At 58.2% G+C, this 24,167-nt stretch overlaps 2 protein-coding genes across 2 annotated transcripts; one reads left to right on the forward strand and one right to left on the reverse strand.

Annotated features, from left to right (window-relative positions):
- KEAP1 (kelch like ECH associated protein 1) lies at nt 1–15,255 on the reverse strand. Its single transcript, XM_033083674.1, is given in 14 exon segments — nt 1–199; nt 2,736–2,913; nt 5,090–5,295; nt 6,526–6,739; nt 6,742–6,993; nt 6,996–7,172; nt 7,175–7,196; nt 7,440–7,527; nt 8,377–8,425; nt 8,428–8,464; nt 10,207–10,300; nt 10,302–10,624; nt 13,465–13,492; nt 15,143–15,255. Coding segments are annotated over 14 exon segments (1,965 nt in total). The 3' UTR covers nt 1–15.
- On the forward strand, nt 15,254–23,600 carry ATG4D (autophagy related 4D cysteine peptidase). Its single transcript, XM_033083675.1, is given in 16 exon segments — nt 15,254–15,411; nt 16,767–16,851; nt 17,620–17,757; nt 18,028–18,339; nt 18,342–18,441; nt 19,242–19,975; nt 20,088–20,390; nt 20,392–20,435; nt 20,518–20,582; nt 20,658–20,753; nt 20,795–20,892; nt 22,555–22,594; nt 22,597–22,643; nt 22,724–22,798; nt 23,067–23,157; nt 23,539–23,600. Coding segments are annotated over 16 exon segments (2,448 nt in total).
- Nucleotides 23,601–24,167: the final 567 nt, after the last annotated feature.

Here is a 24,167-nt window from a genome sequence, read left to right on the forward strand (position 1 = left end):
CCAGCGGCGCCGGGGTCAGCAGGGTCCCCCCGGGGGGGTCTCCCCGTCCTCGGGGGGGCTCTGGGGGGGACAGGGCTCCATGGTCACGGCCACCCCCAGCCCGCTGCGCCCCGAGGGCATCGGGGCCACCTCGGTCCAGGCGTCGCTCTCGGGGTCGTAGCACTCCACAGAGTCCAGGAAGGAGTGGCCCGTAGCCCCCTGCAGGGAAATGGGGAGGGGGAAATCAGGGTGGGACCACCCCCCAAAATGGGGCGGGGAATGGGATCGCAGCAGGAGAGAGAGAAAGGAGAGAGACAGAGAGAAACCAGAGAGAAAATAGAGACTCAAACAGACCCCAAACACAGCCCTGAACCCCAAACACAGCCCAACCAGAGCCCAGAACAGACTCAGAGCCCAAAGAAACCCCAAACACAGCCCTGAACAGAAACCAGAACTCCAAATAGAAACCAGAACCCCAAACAGAGCCCAGAACCCCAAAACAGTCCTGAACCCTTCCCAGAGCCCTGAACAGACCCCAAACACAAACCAGAGCCCCAAACACAGCCCAGAGCCCCAAGCAGAAACCAGAACCCCAAACAGAAACCAGAACCCCAAACACAGCCCTGAAGAGAAACCAGAGCCCCAAAGAGAAAACAGAGACCCAAAGAGACCCCAAAGAGAAACCAGAGACCCAAAGAGACCCAAACACAGCCCTGAACCCCAAACACAGCTCTGAACAGAAACCAGAACCCCAAATAGAAACCAGAACCCCAAATAGAACCCAGAGCCCCAAACAGAAACTACAAACAGAAACCAGAGCCCAGAACAGATCCCAAACAGAAAACAGAGACCCAAACAGACCCCAAACACAACCCAGAACCCTGAACAGAGCCAGAACCCTTCCCAGAGCCCTGAACAGAAACCAGAGCCCAGAACAGACCCCAACAGAAAACAGAGCCCCAAAGAGACCCCAAACACAGCCCAGAGCCCTTCCCACAGCCCTGGAGAGAAACCAGAGCCCCGAGCAGAAACCAGAACCCCAAACAGAGCCCTGAAGAGAAACCAGAGCCCCAAAGAGAAAACAGAGACCCAAACAAATCCCAAACAGAAACCAGAGCCCAGAACAGACCCCAAACACAGCCCAGAACCCTTCTCAGAGTCCTGAACAGAAACCAGAACCCCAAAGAGAAACCACAAACAGAAACCAGAGCCCAGAACAGAAAACAGAGCCCCAAACAGAAACCAGAGCCCCAAAGAGAAAGCAGAGGCCCAAAGAGAAAACAGAGCCCAGAACAGACCCCAAACAGAAACCACAAACAGAAACCAGAGACCCAAACAGACCCCAAAGAGAAACCAGAACCCCAAAGAGACCCCAAACACAGCCCAGAACCTCAAACACAGCCCAGAACCCCAAACAGAAAACAGAGCCCCAAAGAGGCCCCAAAGAGACCCCAAAGAGAAACCAGAGCCCCAAACACAGCCCTGAACCCCAAACAGAAACCAGAGCCCAGAACAGACCCCAGAGCTCTTCCTAGAGTCCCAAACAGATCCCCCAAAAGGCCCTGAGATTCCCCCATGTCCCCAAGAACCCCCAGGTAATTTTTTGCCCCCCCAGGTAATTTTAGATCCCCCCAGATAATTTTTTAGGTTTCCCCCATACCCAACACGTAGATTTTCCCTCTGAACGCCGTCACCCCCAGGTTTTGGATCCCCCCAGATGATTTTTTTGCCCCCCCAGGTAAGTTTTTGGGTTTCCTTGTACCCAACACGTAGATTTTCCCCCGGAACGCCGTCACCCCCAGGTTTTGGATCCCCCAGGTAATTTTTGGATCCCCCAGATGATTTTTTCCATACCCAACACGTAGATTTTCCCCCTGAACGCCGTCCCCCCACGTTTTGGATCCCCCCAGGTCATTTTTTGATCCCCCAGGTGATTTTTGGATCCCCCCAGATGATTTTTTTGCCCCCCAGATGATTTTTTCCATACCCAGGACATAGATTTTCCCCCGGAACGCCGTCCCCCAGGTTTTTCAGACCCCAGATGATTTTTTCCCCCCCAGATAATTTTTTCCATACCCAACATGTAGATTTTCCCCCGGAACGCCGTCACCCCCAGGTTTTGGATCCCCCCAGGTAATTTTTGATCCCCCCAGGTAATTTTGATCCCCCCAGATAATTTTTTAGGTTTCCCCCATACCCAGGACATAGATTTTCCCCCTGAACGCCGTCACCCCCAGGTTTTTTGATCCCCCAGGTAATTTCTGGATCCCCAGATGATTTTTCCATACCCAACACGTAGATTTTCCCCCGGAACGCCGTCACCCCCAGGTTTTTCAGACCCCCCCAGATAATTTTTGGCCCCCAGGTGATTTTTGGATCCCCCAGATAATTTTTTGGGTTTCCCCCATACCCAGCACATAGATTTTCCCCCGGAACGCCGTCACCCCCAGGTGATTTTTTTGCCCCCCCAGATGATTTTTTCCATACCCAGGACATAGATTTTCCCCCGGAACGCCGTCACCCCCAGGTTTTTCAGACCCCCAGATGATTTTTTTGCCCCCCAGATGATTTTTTCCATACCCAGCACGTAGATTTTCCCCCTGAAGGCCGTCACCCCCAGGTTTTGGATCCCCCCAGGTGATTTTTTTTATCCCCCCAGATAATTTTTGTCCCCCCAGATGATTTTTTTTGCCCCCCAGATGATTTTTTGGATCCCCCAGGTGATTTTTTTGCCCCCCCAGATGATTTTTTCCATACCCAACACGTAGATTTTCCCCCGGAACGCCGTCACCCCCAGCGCGCTGCGCCGGTGCCCCATGGGTGCCACGAAGCTCCAGGTCTCGGTGTCGGCGCGGAAGCGCTCGGTGCTGCTCAGCTGCTGGGAGCCGTCGTAGCCCCCCATGGCATAGAGGCAGTTCCCGAGGGCACACACCCCTGGGGACCCCAAAAAAATACAGCAAGGGGGTGGGGATCCCAAAAACAACAGGGGAAGGGGGGTGGGGATCCCAAAAACTCACTGAGTGTCCCTGAGCATCCCAAAAAATTCACTGAGCATCCCTGGGAACCCACAGAGCATCCCAAAACCCCACAGAGCAACCCTGAGCATCCAAAAAAACTCACAGAGAATCCCAAAAAACTCACAGAGCATCCCTGGGGACCCCAAAAAACACACAGGTAGGGGGTGGGGATCCCAAATAAAACAGTCAGGGTGGTGGGGACCCCAAAACCTCACTGAGTGTTCATGGGAACGCACAGAGCATCCAAAAAAACTCACTGAGAATCCCAAAAACTCACTGAGCATCCCAAAAAATTCACTGAGAATCCCAAAAACTCACAGAGCATCCCAAAAAACTCACAAAGCATCCCTGGGGACCCACAGAGAATCCCAAAAACTCACTGAGCATTCATGGGAACACACAGAGCATCCCAAAAATCTCACAGAGCATCCCTGGGGACCCCAAAAAACAAACAGCAGGGCTCGTGGGACCCCAAAAAACAAAGAGGCAGGGTGGTGGGGACCCCAAAAACAACACAGGAAGGGGGGACCCCAAAAACAACACTGAGCATCTCTGGGGACCCACAGAGCATCCCAAAAACCTCACTGAGAATCCCAAAAAACTCACAGAGCACCCCTGGGGACCCCAAAAAAATACAGCAAGGGGGGTGGGGATCCCAAATAAATCAGGCAGGGTTCGTGGGGACCCCAAAAATTCACTGAGTGTCCCTGGGCATCCCAAAAACCTCACAGAGAATCCCAAAAACTCACTGAGCATCCCTAAAACCTCACAGAACATCCCAAAAACTCACTGAGGGTTCCTGGGGACCCACAGAGAATCCCAAAAACTCACTGAGCATCCCAAAAAACTCACAGAGAATCCCAAAAACTCACTGAGCATCCCAAAAAACCCACAGAGCATCCCCAAAAAACTCACTGAGGGTTCCTGGGGACCCACAGAGCATCCCAAAAACCTCACTGAGCATCCCTGGGGACCCCAAAAACAACACGGGAAGGGTGGTGGGGACCCCAAAAACCTCACTGAGTGCTCATGGGAACACACAGAGCATCCCAAAAAACTCACAGAGCACCCCTGGGGACCCCAAAAACACACGGGAAGGGGGTGGGGACCCCAAAAACACACGGGAAGGGGGGTGGGGACCCCAAAAACAACACTGAGCATCTCTGGGGACCCACAGAGCATCCCAAAAACCTCATTGAGAATCCCAAAAACCTCACAGAAAAGCCCAAAAACCTCACAGAGCATCCCTGGGGACCCCAAAAAACACACAGGAAGGGGGGTGGGGACCCCAAAAACTCACTGAGCATCCTTGGGGACCCACAGAGAATCCCAAAAACCCACAGAGCATCCCAAAACCTCACTGAGCATCCCAAAAAACTCACTGAGCATCCCTGGGGACCCACAGAGCATCCCAAAAAATTCACAGAAGATCCCAAAAAACTCACTGAGTGTCCCTGGGGATGGTGGCCATGTGGGTATGGGTCCCCAAATCCCTCTAAGAGTGGGATCAGCCCCCCAAATCTCACCCAGGACCCCTCCAAGCCCCCCAAAACCCCTCTGAGACCCCTCTGCGACCCCCCAAACCCCTCTGAGACCCCCCAAATCCCCCCCAAACCCCTCTGAGACCCCTCCCCACGGACCTGCCCCACTCCGGACCGTGGCCATCGGGGGATGGGCTGCCAGCTGTCCCGTTCCGGGTGGTACCAACCCCCAAAACCCCTCTGAGACCCCTCCCCAAACCCCCAAACCCCTATGAGACCCCTCCCCAAATTCCCCAGCCCCCTCCCCACGGACCTGCCCCGCTGCGGACCGTGGCCATGGGGGGGATGGGCTGCCAGCTGTCCCGTTCCGGGTGGTACCAACCCCCCAAAACCCCCCTAAAACCCCTCTAAGACCCCCAAAACCCCCTCAAACCCCTGTGAGACCCCTCCCCACGGACCTGCCCCGCTCCGGACCGTGGCCATGGGGGGGATGGGCTGCCAGCAGTCCCGTTCCGGGTGGTACCAACCCCCCAAACTCCCCCAAACCTCACCCAGGACCCCCCAAATCCCCCAGGACCCCTCCCCAAATTCCCCAGACCCCTCCCCACGGACCTGCCCCGCTGCGGACCGTGGCCATGGGGGGGATGGGCTGCCAGCTGTCCCGTTCCGGGTGGTACCGCTCGGCCGAGCTGAGCCGGGCGCTGCCGTCGAAGCCGCCCACGGCGTACAGGAGCCGGTTCAGCACCGCCACCCCCACCCCGATCCGCCGCGTCCCCATCGGGGCCACCAGAGCCCACTCGTCCCGCTCGGGCTCGTACCTGGGCGGGGAGAGGGGTTAGGGAGGGGAGGGAACAGCCGGAGGGGGAAAAAAACAGCCAGAGGGGGAATAAACCCAACAAAAAATGGGAATTAAACACCCAAAAGGGGAATAAACCCAACCAGAGGGGGAATAAACCCAACAAAAAATGGGAATTAAACACTCAAAAGGGGAATGAAACACCCAGAGGGGAAAAAAAATCCAGCCAGAAGGGGAATAAAACACTCAAAAAGGGAATGAGCACACCCAGAGGAGAATAAACCCAGTCAAAATGGGAATTAAACACCCAAAACGGGAATAAACCCAACCAGAGGGGAATAAACCCAACAAAAAACGGAATGAAACACCCAGAAAGGGAATGAGTCCACCCAGAGGGGAATAAACCCACACAGAGGGGAAAAAATCCCAGCCAAAATGGGAATTAAACACCCAGAAAGGGAATGAGCCCACACAGAGGGGAAAAAATCCAACCAGAAGGGGAATGAAACATCCCAGCCCCTTTTTATCCCTCAACCCCTTTGAACCCCCCTAACCCTTTCTGAGCCCCCAACCCTTTTTACCTCCCAACCTCTTTTAACCCCCAACCCTTTCTAAACCCCCAGCCCCATTTACACCCCAAACCCCTTTTAATCCCCCCAAGCCTTTATAAGCCCCCCAACCTTTTCTGACCCTCCAGCCCCATTTACCCCCCAAACCCCTTTTACCCCCACCAACCCCATTTATCCCCAACCCCTTTTTAAACCCCCAACCCACCTCTCCACCGAGCAGTGATGATTACACCCGTGTGACCCCCCAGACCCTTTTAAAGCCCCAGCCCCATTTTATCCCCAACTCCTTTTTAACCCCCCAGCCCCATTTTACCCCCCAGCCCCATTTACCCCCCAACCCCTTTGAACCCCCCCAACCCCTTTTAAACCCCCAACCCCATTTCCACCCCAAACCCCGTTTAACCCCCCAACCTTTTCTAACCCCCCAGCCCCATTTCCCCCCCAGCCCCATTTTAACCCCAACCCCTTTTAACTCCCCCAGTCCCTTTTACCCCCCCAGCCCCTTTGAACCCCCAACCCCTCTGAATCCCCCACCCACCTCTCCACCGAGCAATGATGATTACACCCGTGTGACCCCCCCAGCCCCATTTCCCCCCCACCCACCTCTCCACCGAGCAGTGATGATTACACCCGTGTGACCCCCCAGCCCCATTTCCCCCCAGCCCCATTTCCCCCCCACCCACCTCTCCACCGAGCAGTGATGATTACACCCGTGTGACCCCCCCACGGCGTAGATCAGCCCGTCGATCACCCCGACTCCGATCCGGTTCCTGGGGACGCTCATGGGCGCGCACGGCGACCACCTCCCGCTGACGGGGTTGTAACAATCCACGGCCGCCGAGTCCGTGTTGCCCTCGGGTGAGTTGTTCCTGCCCCCGACGGCGTAAAACAACCCCCCACTGCACACCCAGCCAGCCCCGAGCGCGGCGTCTCCATCTCTGCCAACCTCACCCACGAACCACACACGGGGTCAAACGCCTCCAACGTGCTCAACGACCTCCTGAGATACCCCCCAGCCGCATAAATCAGCTGTTTAACCTTGGGGGTCCTGCCTGGAGGGTCCCCCGAGGGTCTGTGCAGCGCCAGGTCGCGGAAAACCTCGGCCAGGTAGCGCAGGGCGTCGCGGCCGAGGTCGCGGCGGAGCTGGCGCGGAGGAAGCGAGGTGTGAGGGCGTGGCAGCGCACGGCGCGGAGCAGGGCGGGCAGGAAGGGAGCGCGGGATTCCCGGTGCTGGTGGACCCAGGCCAAGCACGCCTGGAACACCTCGGACTCGCTGCGCACGTTGAGCTCGTCGCGGCTGAGCAGGGCGGCGAGCTGGCAGTGGGAGAGGAGAGGAATTCTTCTTGTTTGGAGACCTGGAATAGGGGAAAAAAGGTGATAGAAGATGAGGGAAATGTTAAAAAGGTGAAATATCAGCTCAAAATGTAGATGTACTTCCTGGCCTTCTCCTGCAGCTACAGGTAGCTCAGGTGCTTGGGGCTCCCCCTCTCATTCCCAAACCCCCCAAATTCCCCCTAAAACCCCCAGACCCCCTGAATCCCCCCCAAACCCTCCAAATCTCCCCCAAATCCCCCCCAAACCCCTGTATCACCCCTCACCTCAGCAAAATTCATATAGATGTACTCCCTGGCCTTCTCCTGCAGCTCCAGGCACCCCAGGCACTCAGGGGGATCCCCCTAAAACTCCCTGAATCCCCCCCCAGACCCCCAAAAACCCTGAATTCCCCTCTAATGCCTCCAATACCCCCCCAAACCCCCTGAATCCCTCCCCAAACCTCCTCAAATCCCCCCCCAAACCCCCTGTATCACCCTCTCACCTCAGCAAAATTTATATAGATGTACTCCCTGGCCTCTCCTGCAGCTCCAGGCATCCCAGGCACTCTGGGGGATCCTCCCAGACCCCCTGAATCCCCCCTAAAACCCCCCAAACCCCCTGTATCACCCCCTCACCTCAGCAAAATTCATATAGATGTACTCCCTGGCCCTCTCCTGCAGCTCCAGGCAGCCCAGGGGTCCTCCATGGTGTCCCCCCCACTCCCAAACCCCCCCAAATCCCCCTAAAAACCCCCTGAATCCCCCCCAAAAACCTCCCAGACCCCCTGTATCACCCTCTCACCTCAGCAAAATTCATGCAAATATACTCCCTGGCCCTCTCCTGCAGCTCCAGGCATTCCAGGTGGGGTCTGTGCACAGTGTCTCCCATTCCCAAACCCCCTCCACACCCCTAAAACCCCCCAAACCCCCTGTATCACCCTCTCACCTCAGCAAAATTTATATAGATGTACTCCCTGGCCTTCTCCTGCAGCTCCAGGCAGCCCAGGCACTCGGGGGGATCCCCCTAAAACTCCCTGAATCCCCCCCCAGACCCCCCAAAACCCCTGAACTCCCCTCCAATGCCTCCAAATACCCCCCAAACCCCCTGAATCCTCCCCAAACCTCCTCAAATCCCCCCAAACCTCTCTGTATCCCCTCTCACCTCAGCAAAATTCATATAAATATACTCTCTGGCCTTCTCCTGCAGCTCCAGAACCCCAACCTCTCCGCCAGCGCCGCGATGCCGATGGCATTGCTGGGGTGCAGCTGCCCGCCAGGAACGAGCAGCACGCCTTCACCACCGCGTCCACCTGTGATGAGATTAAAACAAAATTTATTCATCAAACTTAATAAAAGTTTATATAGTTTCTCTTTACTAACAAAACCCTGTTTGCTAACAAAGCTCAATTTGTTTGCTAATAAAGTAAAAACTTAAGTTGCTTAAACTATACAGTTTTAGAAATTTATTATTTTTGCTACTAAGGCCCCAAAACTTTAAGCCGCGCTTTGGGTTCAGACCAAAATTTTAGTCAAAACGGCGCGGCTTATAATGGTGAAATTACTGTAATTTGGAGGGAGGGGGTTTACATTCTGCATTTCAAAGAGAAGTTCCTGCCTTTCTCAGCACACACCAAACTAAAACAGAAAATTTTTGTTCTTTGTCCGTATAAAACCACACCGATAAACCACACCTGATTATAAACCACACTTTGGGCTCGGACCAAAATTTAGTCAAAACGGTGCGGCTTATAATGTGTGAAATTACTGTAATTTGGAGAGAGGGGGTTTACATTCTCCATTTCTCAGCACACACCAAACTAAAACACCAACTTTTTGTTCTTTGTCCGTATATAAACCACACCTATAAACCACACCTGATTATAAGCCGCGCTTTGGGTTCGGACCAAATTTTAGACAAAATGGTGCGGTTATAATCGTGATACATTCTCCATTTCAAAGAGAAGCTCCTGCCTTTCTCAGCACACACCAAACTAAAACAGCAACTTTTTGTTCTTTGTCCGTATATAAACCACACCTATAAACCACACCTGATTATAAGCCGCGCTTTGGGTTCGGACCAAAATTTTAGACAAAACGCTGCGGCTTATAATGGTGAAATTACTGTAATTTGGAGGGAGGGGGTTTTCATTCTCCATTTCTCAGCAGACACCAAACTAAACACCAACTTTTTGTTCTTTGTGCGTATATAAACCACACCTATAAACCACACCTGATTATAAACCACGCTTTGGGTTCGGACCAAATTTTAGACAAAATGGTGCGGCTTATAATCGTGATACATTCTCCATTTCAAAGAGAAGCTCCTGCCCTTCTCAGCACACACCAAACTAAAACAGAAAAATTTTTTTCTTTGTCTGTATATAAACCACACCTATAAACCACACCTGATTATAAGCCGCGCTTTGGGTTCGGACCAAAATTTTAGTCAAAACGGTGCGACTTATAATCGTGAAATTATAATAATTTGGAGAGAGGGGGTTTCCATTCTCCATTTCTCAGCAGACACCAAACTAAACACCAACTTTTCGTTCTTTGTCCGTAAATAAACCACACCTATAAACCACACCTGATTATAAGCCGCGCTTTGGGTTCCGACCAAAATTTTAGTCAAAATGGTGCGGCTTATAATTGTGAAATTATAATTGGGAGAGAGGGGGTTTACATTCTCCATTTCTCAGCAGACACCAAACTAAACACCAACTTTTTTGTTCTTTGTCCGTATATAAACCACACCGATAAACCACACCTGATTATAAACCACGCTTTGGGTTCAGACCAAAATTTTAGTCAAAACTGTGTGGTTTATAATCGTGAAATTATAATAATTTGGAGAGAGGGGGTTTACATTCTCCATTTCTCAGCAGACACCAAACTAAACACCAACTTTTTGTTCTTTGTCCGTATATAAATCACACCTATAAACCACACCTATAAACCACACCTGATTATAAGCCGCGCTTTGGGTTCGGACCAAATTTTAGACAAATGCTGCGGTTTATAATCGTGAAATTATTTCAAATATACCACACACCTGGTACATGAGCGCCCCGTGCAGCAGGGACAGCACGCAGCGCTCGCCCACGGCCACCGCCGCCGTGTAGGCGAACTCCACCAAGCCTCCATGGCCCGGGGTGCACCCCTTCGATGGGCACCTCCTCCAGGCCCTTCTCGCGGAGCCCGGCCGTGAACATGGCCCGGAACACCGGGCTGGCGGCGGCCAGGACCAGGCGGTGAGCCCGGAGCTCGGTGGGAGCCGCGTCCCGGCCGTGCCGGACACGCAGGGTGACGTCGCAGAGCTCGCCGCGGAGGCGGAGATCGTTCATGGTGGCCAAAGCGGAGGCGGGGTGGTCCGGGAGGGAGAAGAGGCGGGAGGTGCTGCCCGGGGATGGGGAGATTTCGGCGGGGAGTGCCGGAGGGGTGGAGAGGGGTGAGACATGGTGGTGGTGGGGCTGTGGGGAAAAAAATGGGGTTAGAATGGGGAAACTGAGGCACAGAGGGTGGGGAGGGGGATAGGAATGGGATTTGAGGCAGAAAATGGGGTTAGAATGGGGGAAATTGGGTGGTAGAATGGGGAAACTGAGGCACGGAGGGGACAGGAATGGATTTGGGGGTTTATGGGGGAGAAAATGGGAGTGAATGGAAAAAATGGGGTTAGAATGGGGAAACTGAGGCACGGAGGGTGGAGAGGGGGACAGGAATGGATTTAGGGGAACAAAATGGGGTAAAGAGAGGGGAAAATGGGGTTAGAATGGGGAAACTGAGGCAGGGAGGGGATAGGAATGGGATTTGGGGGAGAAAATGGGGTTAGAATGGGGAAACTGAGGCACGGAGGGTGGGGAGCGGGTCAGGAATGGGATTTCGGGGAGAAAATGGGGTTAGAGAGGGGAAAATGGGGGTAGAATGGGGAAACTGAGGCACGGAGGGGGACAAGAATGGGATTTGGGGGGAGAAAATGGGGTTAGAATGGGGAAATTGGATTATAATGGGGGAAACTGAGGCATGGAGGGGGACAGGAGGGATTTGGGGGAGAAAATGGGGTTAGAATGGGGAAACTGAGGCACGGAGGGAGATAGGAGTGGGATTTGGGGGGATTTGGGGGCAGAAATTGGGTTAGAATGGGAAAAATGGGGTTAGAATGGGGAAACTGAGGCACGGAGGGGGACAGGAGTGGGATTTTTGGGGGGATTTGGGGTCAGAAATTGGGGTCAGAGGAGGGAAACTGAGGCACAGCAGTGGGAAGGGGACAGGAATGGGATTTGGGGGTTCTGGGGGTCGGATCTCCCTGCAATGGGATTTTTGGAGGGTTCTGGGGACAGAAATTGGGGTCAGAGGAGGGAAACTGAGGCACGGAGGGGGACAGGAGTGGGATTTGGGGGGAGAAAATGGGGTTAGAACGGGGAAACTGAGGCACGGAGGGGGACAGGACACACAGCCCCCCCCATCACAGGAACCTTTTTGGGGAGGGGTCCGGGGGTCCCGGGGGGCGATTTTGGGGTTATTTTGGGGTTATTTTTAAACTATTTTGGGGTTATTTTGGGGGATTTTGGGCTATTTTGGGGTTATTTTGGGGCGATTTTGGGAGTATTTTGGGGTTATTTTGGGGTTACTTTGGGGCTGTTTTGGGGTTATTTTGGGGCTGTTTTGGGGTTATTTTGGGGCAATTTTAGGGGTATTTTGGGGTTTTTGGGGTTACTTTGGGGTTATTTTGGAGCTGTTTTGGGACGATTTTGGGGTTATTTTGGGGCGATTTTTGGGTTTTTTGGGGTTATTTTGGGGTTGTTTTGGGGTGATTTTGGGTTATTTTGGAGCTATTTTGGTGCGATTTTTGAAACTATTTTGGGGTTATTTTGGGGCGATTTTGGGGCTGTTTTGGGGTGAGTTTTTGAAACTATTTTGGGGCGATTTTGGGGTTATTTTTGGGGCTATTTTGGGTGATTTTGGGGTTATTTTAGAGCTGTTTTGGGGCGATTTTGAGGCTGTTTTGGGGTTATTTTTGGAGTAATTTTGGGGTTTTTTGGGGTTATTTCTGGGGTTATTTCTGGGGTTATTTTGGGGCGATTTTGGGGCTATTTTTGGGGTTATTTGGGGTTATTTTAGAGCTGTTTTGGGCCTATTTTGGGCCTATTTCGGGGCTATTTTGGAGCTGTTTTTGAGCTGTTTTTGGGGTTGTTTTGGGTTTATTTTTGAGGCTATTTTGGGGTTATTTTGGGGTGATTTTGGGGCTATTTTGGAGCTGTTTTTGAGCTGGTTTTGGGGTTGTTTTGGGGTTATTTTTGGGGCTTTTAGCGGTTATTTTAGAGTTGTTTTGGGCTATTTTAGAGTTGTTTTGGGGCGATTTCGGGCGATTTTTGAGCTGTTTTGAGCTATTTTTGGGGCTGTTTTGGGGCTATTTTGCTGTTATTTTAGAGCTGTTTCGGGGCGATTTTGAGTTATTTTGGAGCTGTTTTGCGGCGCTCTCCCAGCTCACGCAGCGGCGCCGGAACTGGACCTGTCCCGGGATATATTTGGGGGGGTCCCGGGATATTTTGGGTTTATTTGGGTTTATTTGGGTTTATTTTGGGTTTATTTGGGTTATTTTGGGGTGATTTGGGGTTATTTTGGGTTTATTTTGGGTTTATTTCGGGTTATTTTGGGTTTATTTCGGGTTATTTTGGGTTTATTTTGAGTTTATTTTGGGTTTATTTCGGGTTTATTTCGGGTTTATTTGGATTATTTTGGGTTTATTTCGGGTTTATTTTGGATTATTTTGGGGTGATTTGGGGTTATTTCGGGTTTATTTCGGGTTTATTTTGGATTATTTTGGGTTTATTTCGGGTTTATTTCGGATTATTTTGGATAATTTTGAGATTATTTTTGGGTTTATTTTGGGTTATTTCGGATTATTTTGGATTATTTTGGGGTTATTTTGGGGGTCCCTCCGCTCCAGGGGATATCGGGGGGGGGGTCCCGGGGATATTTTGGGTTTATTTTGGGTTATTTTGGGTTTATTTCGGGTTTATTTCGGGTTTATTTCGGATTATTTTGGGTTTATTTCGGGTTTATTTTGGGTTATTTTGGGTTTATTTCGGGTTATTTTGGATTACTTTGGGTTTATTTTTTATTATTTTGGGGTGATTTTGAGATTATTTTGGGGGTGTCTCGGGGTCCCACCGGTCCGGGGGTATCGGGGGGGGGTCCCGGGGATATTTTTGGGGGGGTCCCGGGTATTTTTGGGGGGGTCCCGGGGTATTTTTGGGGGGGTCCCGGGGTATTTTTGGGGGGGTCCCGGGGTATTTTTGGGGGGTCTCACCGGTCCACGCCGCGGCCCCGGGGCGGGGGGGGGGGGAGGGGAGGGGAGGGGCGGGGCCGTGACGAAGCAGCGCGAGGAGCCCCCGCCGCGATAAGAGCCCTGTGACGTCACAGGCCACGCCCACGGACACGCCCCTCGCCGCAATAAGAGTCCCCTGTGGGGGGGGGGTGTCCAAAGTGACACCAAAAATGTCCCCAAGACCACTCGGGGGACCCCAAAAATGTCCCCGAGACCCCCCCGGAATTTGGGGATCCCGAAGTGACCCCGTGAACCTCCCGGAATTTGGGGACCCCCCAAAATGTCCCAAAATGTCCCCGAGACCCCCCCAGAATTTGAGGACCCCTAAAGTGACCCCAAAATGTCCCCGTGACATCCCCCCGGAATTTGGGGACCCTCAAATGTCCCCAAAATGTCCCCGTGACTCCCCCCACCCCCGGAATTTGGGGACCCCAAAATGACCCCAAAATATCCCCGTGACCCCCCCACGGTTGTCACTCCCGGGAACCCCAAAATGTCCCCGTGACCCCCCCACGATGCCACCCTCGGGGACCCCAAAATGTCCCCGTGACCCCCCACGGTGCCACCCTCGGACCCCAAAATGCCCCGTGACGCCCCCACCCCCGGAATTTGGGGACCCCCAAAATGACCCCGTGACCCTCCCACGGTGCCACCTCTGGGGACCCCAAAATGTCCCCAAATGTTCCGTGACCCCACCATGGTGCCACCCCCGAAGTGACCCCAAAATGTCCCCGTGACCCCCAGGGGACCCTAAAAATGTCCCCGTGACCCCCCCACGATGTCACTCCCGGGAACCCCAAAATGTCCCCAAAATGTCCCGAGACCCCCCGGAATTTGGGGACCCCAAAATGTCCCCAAAATGTCCCCGTGGCCCCCCCCGGTGCCACCCCTGGGACCCCAAAATGTCCCCAAAATGTCCCCGAGACCCCCCGGAATTTGGGGACCCCAAAATGTCCCCAAAATGTCCCCAAAATGTCCCCGTGACCCCCCCCCCATGGTGTCACCCCGGGGACCCCAAAATGTCCCCAAAATGTCCCCGTGACCCCCCCGGAATTTGGGGACCCCCGAAGTGACCCCAAATGTCCCCGTGACCCCCCCACGGTGTCACCCCCGGGGACCCCAAAATGTCCCCAAAATGTCCCCAAAATGTCCCCGTGACCCCCCATGGTGCACACCCCAGGGACCCCAAAATGTCCCCGTGACCCCCCCACGGTGCCACCCTGGGGACCCCAAAAATGTCCCCAAAATGTCCCCGTGACCCCCCCACGGTGTCACCTCCGGGGACCCAAAGTGACCCCAAAATGTCCCCGTGACCCCCCCCACGGTGCCACCCTCGAGGACCCCAAAATGACCCCAAAATGTCCCCAAAAATCCCCGAGACCCCCCGGAATTTGGGGACCCCCGAAGTGACCCCGTGGACCCCCCGCAATTTGAGGACCCCCGAAGTGACCCCGTGACCCCCTCCGGAATTTGGGGACCCCCAAAATGTCCCCAAAATGTCCCCGAGACCCCGAAATTTGGGACCCCCGAAGTGACCCCGCACCGGGGTCGCTGCCAGGCCCCGCCCACTCGCCGTGACCACGCCCCATCTGTTCTGATTTGCATAACCCCGCCCCTCGCTGTGATCTCCGCCCCCTCCGTGCCGGCCACGCCCACTCACAGCGATCCCGCCCCCTCTGTGTTGGCCACGCCCCCTCGTTGCGACCACGCCCCCTCGCTGTGGCCACGCCCCCTCCGGGGCCCCGCCCCCCCGCGCGCCGCCTCCGCCGCCATGAGCCGGGGGGGGAGGGACCGGACCCCCCCCGGGACCGAACCGGCACCAGAACCGGGACCGGCACCGGGACCGGCACCGGGACCCCCCCCCGGGGCCGAGCGGGGCGGGCAGCGCGTGCGGGGCCGGGTCCTGGCGGCCTGGAACAGCGTTAAATACGGTGGGGACGGGAACCGGGAACCGGGAACGGGGAACGGGAATGGGGGAACGGGAATGGGGAACCGGGAATGGGACACAGGGATACCGGGAACGGGGGAACGAGAGCGGGAACCGGGAACTGGGAATGGAGAACCGGGAATGGAACACCGGGATACCGGCAATGGGGAACGGAGGATACCGGGAACGGGGGATACCGGGAATGGGGGAACGGAGAACCGGGATACCGGGAGTGGAGAACCAGGAATGGGAACGGGAACGGGGAACGAAAACGGGAACGGGAACGGGAATGGAGAACCGGGAACGGGAATGGGACACAGGGATACCGGGAATGGAGAACCGGGGATATCGGGAATGAGGGAACGGGGGAACGGGAACGGGATCGGGAACCGGGAATGGAGAACCGGGAACGGGGAAAGGGGACACGGAGATACCGGGAATGGGGGAACAGGAGTGGGAACGGGAACGGGAAAGGGAGCGGGAACCGGGAAACGGGAACGGGAATGGGACCCGGGGATACCGGGAATAAAGAACCGGGAACGGGATCAGGAACCGGGACACCGGGAATGGAGAACCGGGATACCGGGATCGGGACACCGGGCAGGGGGCCGGGATCCCGGGGGTCTCGGGTGGGTGGGACGCGGTTCCGGGACCGCGGGGTTTTGGGCTCCCGGGGTTTTGGGGTCCGGGGGTTTTGGGGTCCGGGGATTTGGGGTTTTGGGATTTGGGGTCCCGGGATTTTGGCTCCCGGGGTTTTGGGCTCCCGGGGTTTTGGGGTCGCGGTTTTTGGGGTCCGGGGGTTTTGGGGTCCCGGGATTTTGGGTTTTGGGGTTTTGGGCTCCCGAGATTTTGGAGTCCCGGGGATTTGGGGTCCGGGGATTTGGGGTCCGGGGATTTTGGATCCCGGGGTTTTGGGATCCGGGGTTTTGGGGTCTCTTGGTTTTGGGGTTTTGGGATTTGGGGTCCGGGGTTTTGGGGTTCCGGGTTTGGGGTCCCGGGGTTTTTGGGGTCTGGGGGTTTTGGGGTTTTGGGATTTTGGGCTCCCGGGATTTTGGGGTCGGGGGTTTTGGGGTCCCGGGTTTTGGGGTGCGGGATTTTGGGGTCCGGGGATTTGGGGTCTGGGGGTTTTGGGGTTTTGGGATTTTGGGGTCCCGGGATTTGGGTCCGGGGATTTGGGGTCCGGGGATTTGGGGTCCGGGGATTTTGGGGTCGGGGGTTTTGGGCTCCCGGGGATTTGGAGTTGGGATTTTGGAGTCCCGGGGATTTGGGGTCCCGGGGTTTTGGGCTCCTGGGATTTGGGGTCCCGGGATTTTGGGCTCCCGGGGTTTTGGGGTCCGCTCTGACCCCCCTCTCTCCCCGGCTGGACGCTGCGCCCCCGGCCCCATTTCAGCCCGCGGGACCCCCTGCACCTGCTGGGGAGGGTCTACGAGCCGGGGAACGGGGTGAGCGGGACAGGGGGCTGGGGGTGATCTCGGGGTCTGGGGGGCGGTCCCGGGGGCTGGGGGTGAGCGGGACAGGGGGCTGGGGGTGATCTCAGGGGTCTGGGGGCGGCCTCTGGATGGTTCAGAGGGTCTGGGGGCAGTCTGGTGTTGTTCGGGGTCTGGGGGCTGTCTCGGGGGTGGGGGGGTTCAGAGGGTCTGGGGTCTGTCTCGGTCTGGGACGGCCCGGGTGGGGGGTGGTTCAGAGGGTGCTGGGGGCTGTCTCGGGGTCTTGGGGCTGTCTCGGGGTCTGGGGGTCTCTCTGGGTCTGGGGTCTGTCTCAGGGTCTGGGAGCTGTCTCGGGGGTCTCAGGATGGTTCAGGGTCTGGGGGCTCTCTGTGGGTCTGGGGGCTGTCTGTGGCTGGGGGCTCTCTGGGTCTGGGTCCATCCCGGGGTCTCTCATCCCCTCTCCCCCCAGAGGAGCTGGCTCGGTTCCGCTGGGATTTCTGCTCCCGCCTGGCTCACGTACCGCAGGGGTCTGGGGCTGTCCCTGGGTCTGGGGGCTCTCTCTGGGTCTGGGGTCCATCCCGGGGGTCTGGGGGCTCTCTCAGGGGTCTCCCACCGCCCTCTCCCCCAGAGGAGTGGCTCGGTTCGCTGGGATTTCTGCTCCCGCCTGGCTCACGTCCGCAGGGGTCTGGGGCTGTCCCTGGGTCTGGGGGCTCTCTCTGGGTCTGGGGGCTCTCTGTGGGTCTGGGGGCTGTCCCGGGGGTCTCTCACAGCCCCTCTCCCCCAGAGGAGCTGGCTCGGTTCCGCTGGGATTTCTGCTCCCGCCTGTGGCTCACGAACCGCAGGGGTCTGGGGGCTGTCTCAGGGTCTGGGGGCTCTCTCTGGGTCTGGGGGCTCTCTCTGGGTCTGGGGGCTGTCCCGGGGGTCTAGGGGCTGTCTCGGGGGTCTCAGGATGGTTCAGAGAGTCTGGGGGCTCTCTCTGGGTCTGGGGGCTCTCTGTGGGTCTGGGGGCTCTCTCAGGGTCTGGGGGCTCTCTGTGGGTCTGGGGGCTCTCTGTGGGTCTGGGGTCCATCCCGGGGTCTCTCACATCCCCTCTCCCCCCGAGGAGCTGGCTCGGTTCCGCTGGGATTTCTGCTCCCGCCTGTGGCTCACGTACCGCAGGGTCTGGGGGCTGTGTCAGGGTCTGGGGGCTCTCTGTGGGTCTGGGGGCTCTCTGTGGGTCTGGGGTCCATCCCGGGGGTCTCTCACAGCCCCTCTCCCCCAGAGGAGCTGGCTCGGTTCCGCTGGGATTTCTGCTCCCGCCTGTGGCTCACGTACCGCAGGGGTCTGGGGGCTGTCCCTGGGTCTGGGGGCTGTCCCTGGGTCTGGGGGCTCTCTGTGGGTCTGGGGTCCATCCCGGGGGTCTCTCACATCCCTCTCCCCCCAGAGGAGCTGGCTCGGTTCCGCTGGGATTTCTGCTCCCGCCTGTGGCTCACGTACCGCCGCGGATTCCCCGCCCTGCCCGGACCCCCCGGACCCCCCGGACCACCGACTGCGGCTGGGGCTGCACCCTGCGCAGTGCCCAAATGCTGCTGGGCCAGGGGCTGCTGCTGCACCTGCTGGGCCGGGGTGAGCGACCCCGAGCGTGGGAGGGACCCCCGAGGGTGGGGAGAGACCCCTGAACCTGAGGAGAGACCCTGAATATGGGGAGGGACCCCCAAATCTGGGGGACCCCTGAGCCTGGGGAGAGAGCCCTGGAACAGGGGAGGGACCCCTGAATATGGGGAGAGACCCCCGAGACTGGGGAGGGACCCCCCAACATGGGAGGGACCCCAGAACCGGGGGAGGGACCCCCGAGTGTGGGGAGGGACCCCTGAAACGGGGGAGGGACCCCCGAGCGTGGGAAGAGACCCCCAGATCTGGGGAGAGACCCCTGAAACGGGGGAGGGACCCCAGAACGTGGGGAGGGACCCCCGAACATGGGGAGGGACCCCCGAGTGTGGGGAGAGACCCTGAACTGAACGTGGGAGGGACCCCCGAGTGTGGGGAGGGACCCCCGAGGGTGGGAGGGACCCCCAAAACGGGGAGGGACCCCCGAGAATGGGGAGAGACCCCTGAATATGGGGAGGGACCCTGAACATGGGGAGGACCCCGAGTGTGGGGAGGGACCCCCGAGGGTGGGGAGGGACCCCCGAGCCTGGGGAGGGACCCCCGAGGGGGGGAGGGACCCCCGAAAATGGGGAGGGACCCCGAATATGGGAGAGACCCGCAAAATCTGGGGAAGGACCCCCAAATCTGGGGAGGGACCCCAAACCAGGGGAGGGACCCCCGAGCGTGGGGAGGGACCCCTGAACATGGGGAGGGACCCCAAACCCAGGGAGGGACCCCCAAACCGGGGTCTCTCCTCAAACCCCCCTCCCCAATTCCAGACTGGCTGTGGCCGGGGGCGCTGCTGGAGCTGGAACCGGGGGGGTCCCGCCGGAGCCGCGACCCCCCAGGACGGGCACGACCCCCCCGGGATGGACACGGGACCCCCAGGACGGGCACCGGGACCCCCCAGGACGGGCACCGGGACCCCCAGAACGGGCACTGGGACCCCCGGGCGGCCGCGGGACCCCCGGGGATGTTCCCAGGACAGCCCAGGATGGACGAGACCCCCCAGAATGGGCAGGGACCCCCGAGGGTGGGCTCGGGACCCCCGAGGATGGACTCGGGAACCCCCCAGGATGGGCATGGAGTCCTCAAGAGGGACTCGGACCCCTTGGGACAACCCCGAGACCCCTCAGGATGGGTCCAGGACCCCTCGGGACGCCCCCAGGACCCCTCGGGACGACCCCAGGACCCCTCAGGACGGGCCCAGGACCCCTGGGACGGGCCCAAGACCTCCCGGGACGGGCTCAGGACCCCCTGGGACAGCTCCAGGACCCCCGGGACGCCCCCAAGACCCCCCGGGACAGCCCCGGGACCCCCCGGGACACCCCCAGGACTCCTCGGGACAACCCCGGGACCCCTCGGACAACCCCGGGACCCCCTGGGACAGCTCCAGGACCCCTCAGGATGGGCCCAGGACCCCTCGGGACAGCCCCGGACCCCCCGGGACGCCCCCAAGACCTCTCGGGACGCCCCCAGGACCTCTCGGACAACCCCAGGGCCCCCTGAAACAGCCCCGAGACCCCTCGGGACAGCCCTGGGACCCCCTGGAACAACCCCAGGACCCCCTGGGACAGCTCCAGGACCCCCGGGGACAGCTCCAGGACCCCCCGGGACACCCCCAGGACCCCTCGGGACGCCCCCAGGACCCCCCGGGACAACCCCGGGACCCCTCGGGACAGCCCCGGGACCCCTCAGGATGGGCCGGGACCCCCTGGAACAACCCCAGGACCCCCCGGGACACCTCCAGGACCCCTCAGGACGCCCCCAGGACCCCCCACCGAACTCAGCCCCTGCCAGGCGCCCCCCGAGCCCCCCGGGACACGGAGCGGTGGCACCGAGCCATCGTGTCCTGGTTCTCCGACCACCCCCGCGCCCCGTTCGGGATCCACCGGCTCGTGGAGCTGGGCCGGGAATTCGGTAAAAAACGCCGGGGACTGGTTCGGCCCGGCCATCGCCGCCCACCTGCTGCGGTGAGCGGGGTCGGGGGGCTCGGGGGGAATTTGGGGAGGGGGCTCCGGGACCTTCCCGGACCCACCGATCCCGTCCTGCTCAGGGGGCCGTGGAATCGTGCACCGAGACCCCCGGGCTCGCCGTCTACGTGGCTCAGGATTGCACCGGTACGGGGGGTTTGGGGGGGGTTTGGGGGGTCCTGGGGGGGTTGGGAATGAGCAGCCCCCTCCCCTTTTTTGCAGTTTACAAAGGGGACGTGGCCAGGTTGGTGCGGGGCGACTCTGACGGGGGGACAGCGGGACCGGAACACCGGGATCACCGGGAGCACCGGGATCAGGATCACCGGGATCACCGGGATTGGGATCACCGGGATCACCAGGATTGGGATCACCGGGGCAGCGCCGTGGGCTCGTCCTGCTGGTACCGGCGCGGTTGGGGGGAGAGAACCTGAACCCCGTGTACGTGGAGTGTGTCAAGGTGGGTCTGGGGGCGAGCAGGGGCGGTCCCGGTGCTGATCCCGGTGACGGGAGATCGATCCCGGTGCTGTTCCCGGTCCATTCCCGGTGCCGGGAGATCGATCTGGTGCCGATCCCGGTGCCAGGAGATCAATCCCAGTGCCAGGAGTTCAATCCCGGCGCCGTTCCTGGTGTCGGGAGATCGATCCGAGTGCCGGGACTTCGATCCCGGTCCATTCCCGGTGCCAATCCCGGTGTCAAGAGATTGATCCTGCTGCTGGGAGATCAATCCCGGTGCCGGGAGATCGATCCCGGTCCATTCCCAGTGCCGATCGATCGATCCCGGCGCCGGGAGATCGATCCTGGCGCCGTTCCCGGTCCATTCCCAATGTCAGGAGATAATCCCGGTGCTGATCGATTGATCCCGGTGCCGGGGTTTCAATCTCGGCGCCGTTCCCGGTGTCAGGAGATCGATCCCGTGCCGGGAGTTCAATCCCGGTGCCAATCTCGGTGCTGATTGATCGATCCCGGTGCTGATCCCAGTGTCAGGAGATCGATCCCGGTGCCGATCCCGGTCCTTCCCGATGTCAGGAGATAATCCCGGTGCCGATCGATTGATCCCAGTGCCGGGAGATCGATCCCAGTGTCAGGAGATCGATCCTGGTGCTAGGAGTTCAATCCCGGCGCCGTTCCTGGTGCTAATCTCGGTGCTGATTGATCGATCCCGATGCCAATCCTGGTACCAGGAGATCGATCCCGGTGCCAGGAAATCGATCCTGGTGCGAATCCCGGTGCCAGGAGCTCGATCCCGGTGCCGGGAGATCAATACCGGTGCCAGGAGTTCAATCCCGGCGCTGTTCTCGGTGTCAGGAGATCGATCCCGGTGCCGGGATCGATCCTGGTGCCGATCTCGGTCATTCCCAATGTCAGGAGATAATCCCGGTGCTGATCGATCGATCCCATGCCGGGAGATCAATCCCAGTGCCGTTCCCGGTCCATTCCCGGTGCCGGGAGTTCGATCCCGGTGCCATTCCCAGTACCGATCGATCGATCCCAGTGCCGGGAGATCAATCCCGGTGCCGATCCCGGTCCATTCCCAGTGCTGATCGATCGATCCCGTGCCGGGAGATCGATCCTGGTGCCGGGAGTTCAATCCCGGTGCCAATCCGGTGCTGGGAGATCGTCCTGGTGCCGGGAGATCGATCCCTGTGTCAGGAGATCGATCCAGTGCCCATTCCCGGTGACAGGAGATTGATCCCGGTGCGGAGTTCGATCCCGTGCCAATCCCGGTGTCAGGAGATCAATCCTGGTGCCGATCAATCAATCCCAGTGCCGGGAATTCAATCCCGGTCCATTCCCCGTGCCGGAGTTCAATCCCGGTGCCGATCAATCGATCCCGGTCCATTCCCGGTACCAATCCCGGTGCCGGGAGTTCAATCCCGGTGCCGATCGATCAATCCCGGTGGCCGATCGATCGATCCCGGTCCATTCCCGGTGCCAATCGATCAATCCCGGTGCCAATCCCGGTGCCAGGAGATCGATCCCGGTGCCAATCGATCGATCCCGGTCCATTCCCGGTGCCAATCCCGGTGCCGGAGTTCAATCCCGGTGCCGATCGATCATCCCGGTGCCGATCAATCGATCCCGTCCATTCCCGGTACCAATCCCGGTGTCTCCCCCCCAGGAGCTGCTGCAGCTCCGCTCCTGTCTCGGCATCATCGGGGGAAACCGCGGCACTCGCTCTTCTTCCTCGGCTTCCAAGGTACCGATCCGGTGGGAGGGGTCCCGGGGGGTCCCGGGGGGGTCTCAGGGGGGTCTCAGGGGGTCCCCAACCCCTCCATCCCCCCCCCCAGGTGATTCCCTGCCTACCTGGCCCGCATCTCTGCCAACCCTGCGTGGACACAACTCGGGAGAATTTCCCCCTCCAGGTTGGTGCCGCTCTGAGGGGCGGGGGGCTCAGCCTGACGCCCCCTCCCCAACATTTTCCTGCCCCCCTAAGTCCTTCCACTGCTGCTTCCCACGGAAAATGTCTTTGGGAAGATGGATCCCAGCTGCACTTTGGTTTTTACGCCGCTGGGACGGAGCTGGAGCAGCTCGGGGGGACCTGGCTCAGGTGAGACCCCTGGGGAGGGGGCTGGGGGGGTCTCATCCCCCCCTTTTTCTCAGTGCTGACCCCCTCCCCTTTTTTTTTTACAGGTGCTGACCCCTCCCTCGGGTGGGGAGCGTTATCCCATCTTCACTTTGGCCGAGGGGCTCGCTCAGGATCAGACCCTCGACCCTCCCCGGGGCCGCCCCCTCCCCTCCTCCAAAAAACCAAAAAACGCCCCCAAAAAACCAACTCGGACGAGTTCGTTTTTCCTCTGAGACCCCTCCCCAAAAAAACACTGGATCGGCCCGGGGAGGTGGGGGGGGGCTGTGTGCACCTCCCCCTCCCCAAATTGGGGCTGTTTGGGTCACTACTGCCCCTCCACCCCCTCCCCAAATTCCCCCAAACACCCCCGAATTTTGGGGACCCCTCCCCAAATTCCCGGACCCCCCCCAAAATTCACAGAGGCTGCTCAGGGTGGGGGGGGGGGTTTATTTATTGCTCCACTCACGCCCCCTCCCCAAATAAAGAGAACTTGAATCGAGCTCAGCTCCCTGCCTTTCCAGGGTTTTTTTTTTCCAGAGGGTTCTGATGATTTCCCAGAAATTCTGGAATTTTCCCAGCAGGTTCTGGAGTTTTCCTGAAAGTTTCAGGTGTTTTTTTAGGGGGTTGGGGCGTTTTTCCTGCGTTTCTGTTTTTTCCCGTTGATGGCTGCTGTTTTCCCGGGGCTGTTCCCGGTATTCCCGAGGTTTTTCTCGGTATTCCCGATGTTTTTCCCGGTGTTCCTGATGTTTTTCTCGGTGTTCCTGGGGTTTTCCCGGTATTCCCGGGGTTTTTTTTGGTATTCCCGGGGTTTTTCTCGGTATTCCCGATGTTTTTCTCGGTATTCCCGATATTTTTCTCGGTGTTCCCAAGGTTTTTCCCGGTATTCTCGATATTTTTCCTGCTATTTCCCAGGGCTTTTTTCGGTATTCTCGATGTTTTTCCCGATGCTCCCGAGATTTTTCCCGGCCTTCCCAAAGTTTTTCTCGGTGCTCCCAGGGTTTTTTTCGGTATTCCCGACGTTTTTCCCCGCTATTCCCGATATTTTTCCCGATATTCTCGATGTTTTTCTCGGTATTCCCGAGGCTTTTCCCGGCCTTCCCAGGGCTTTTCCCGGTATTCCCAATATTTTTCCCGGTGTTCCCAGGGCTTTTTTCGGTGCTCCCGAT

Source organism: Catharus ustulatus, chromosome 33 (genome assembly GCF_009819885.2).
Source record: "Catharus ustulatus isolate bCatUst1 chromosome 33, bCatUst1.pri.v2, whole genome shotgun sequence".
Lineage (NCBI taxonomy): Eukaryota > Metazoa > Chordata > Aves > Passeriformes > Turdidae > Catharus > Catharus ustulatus.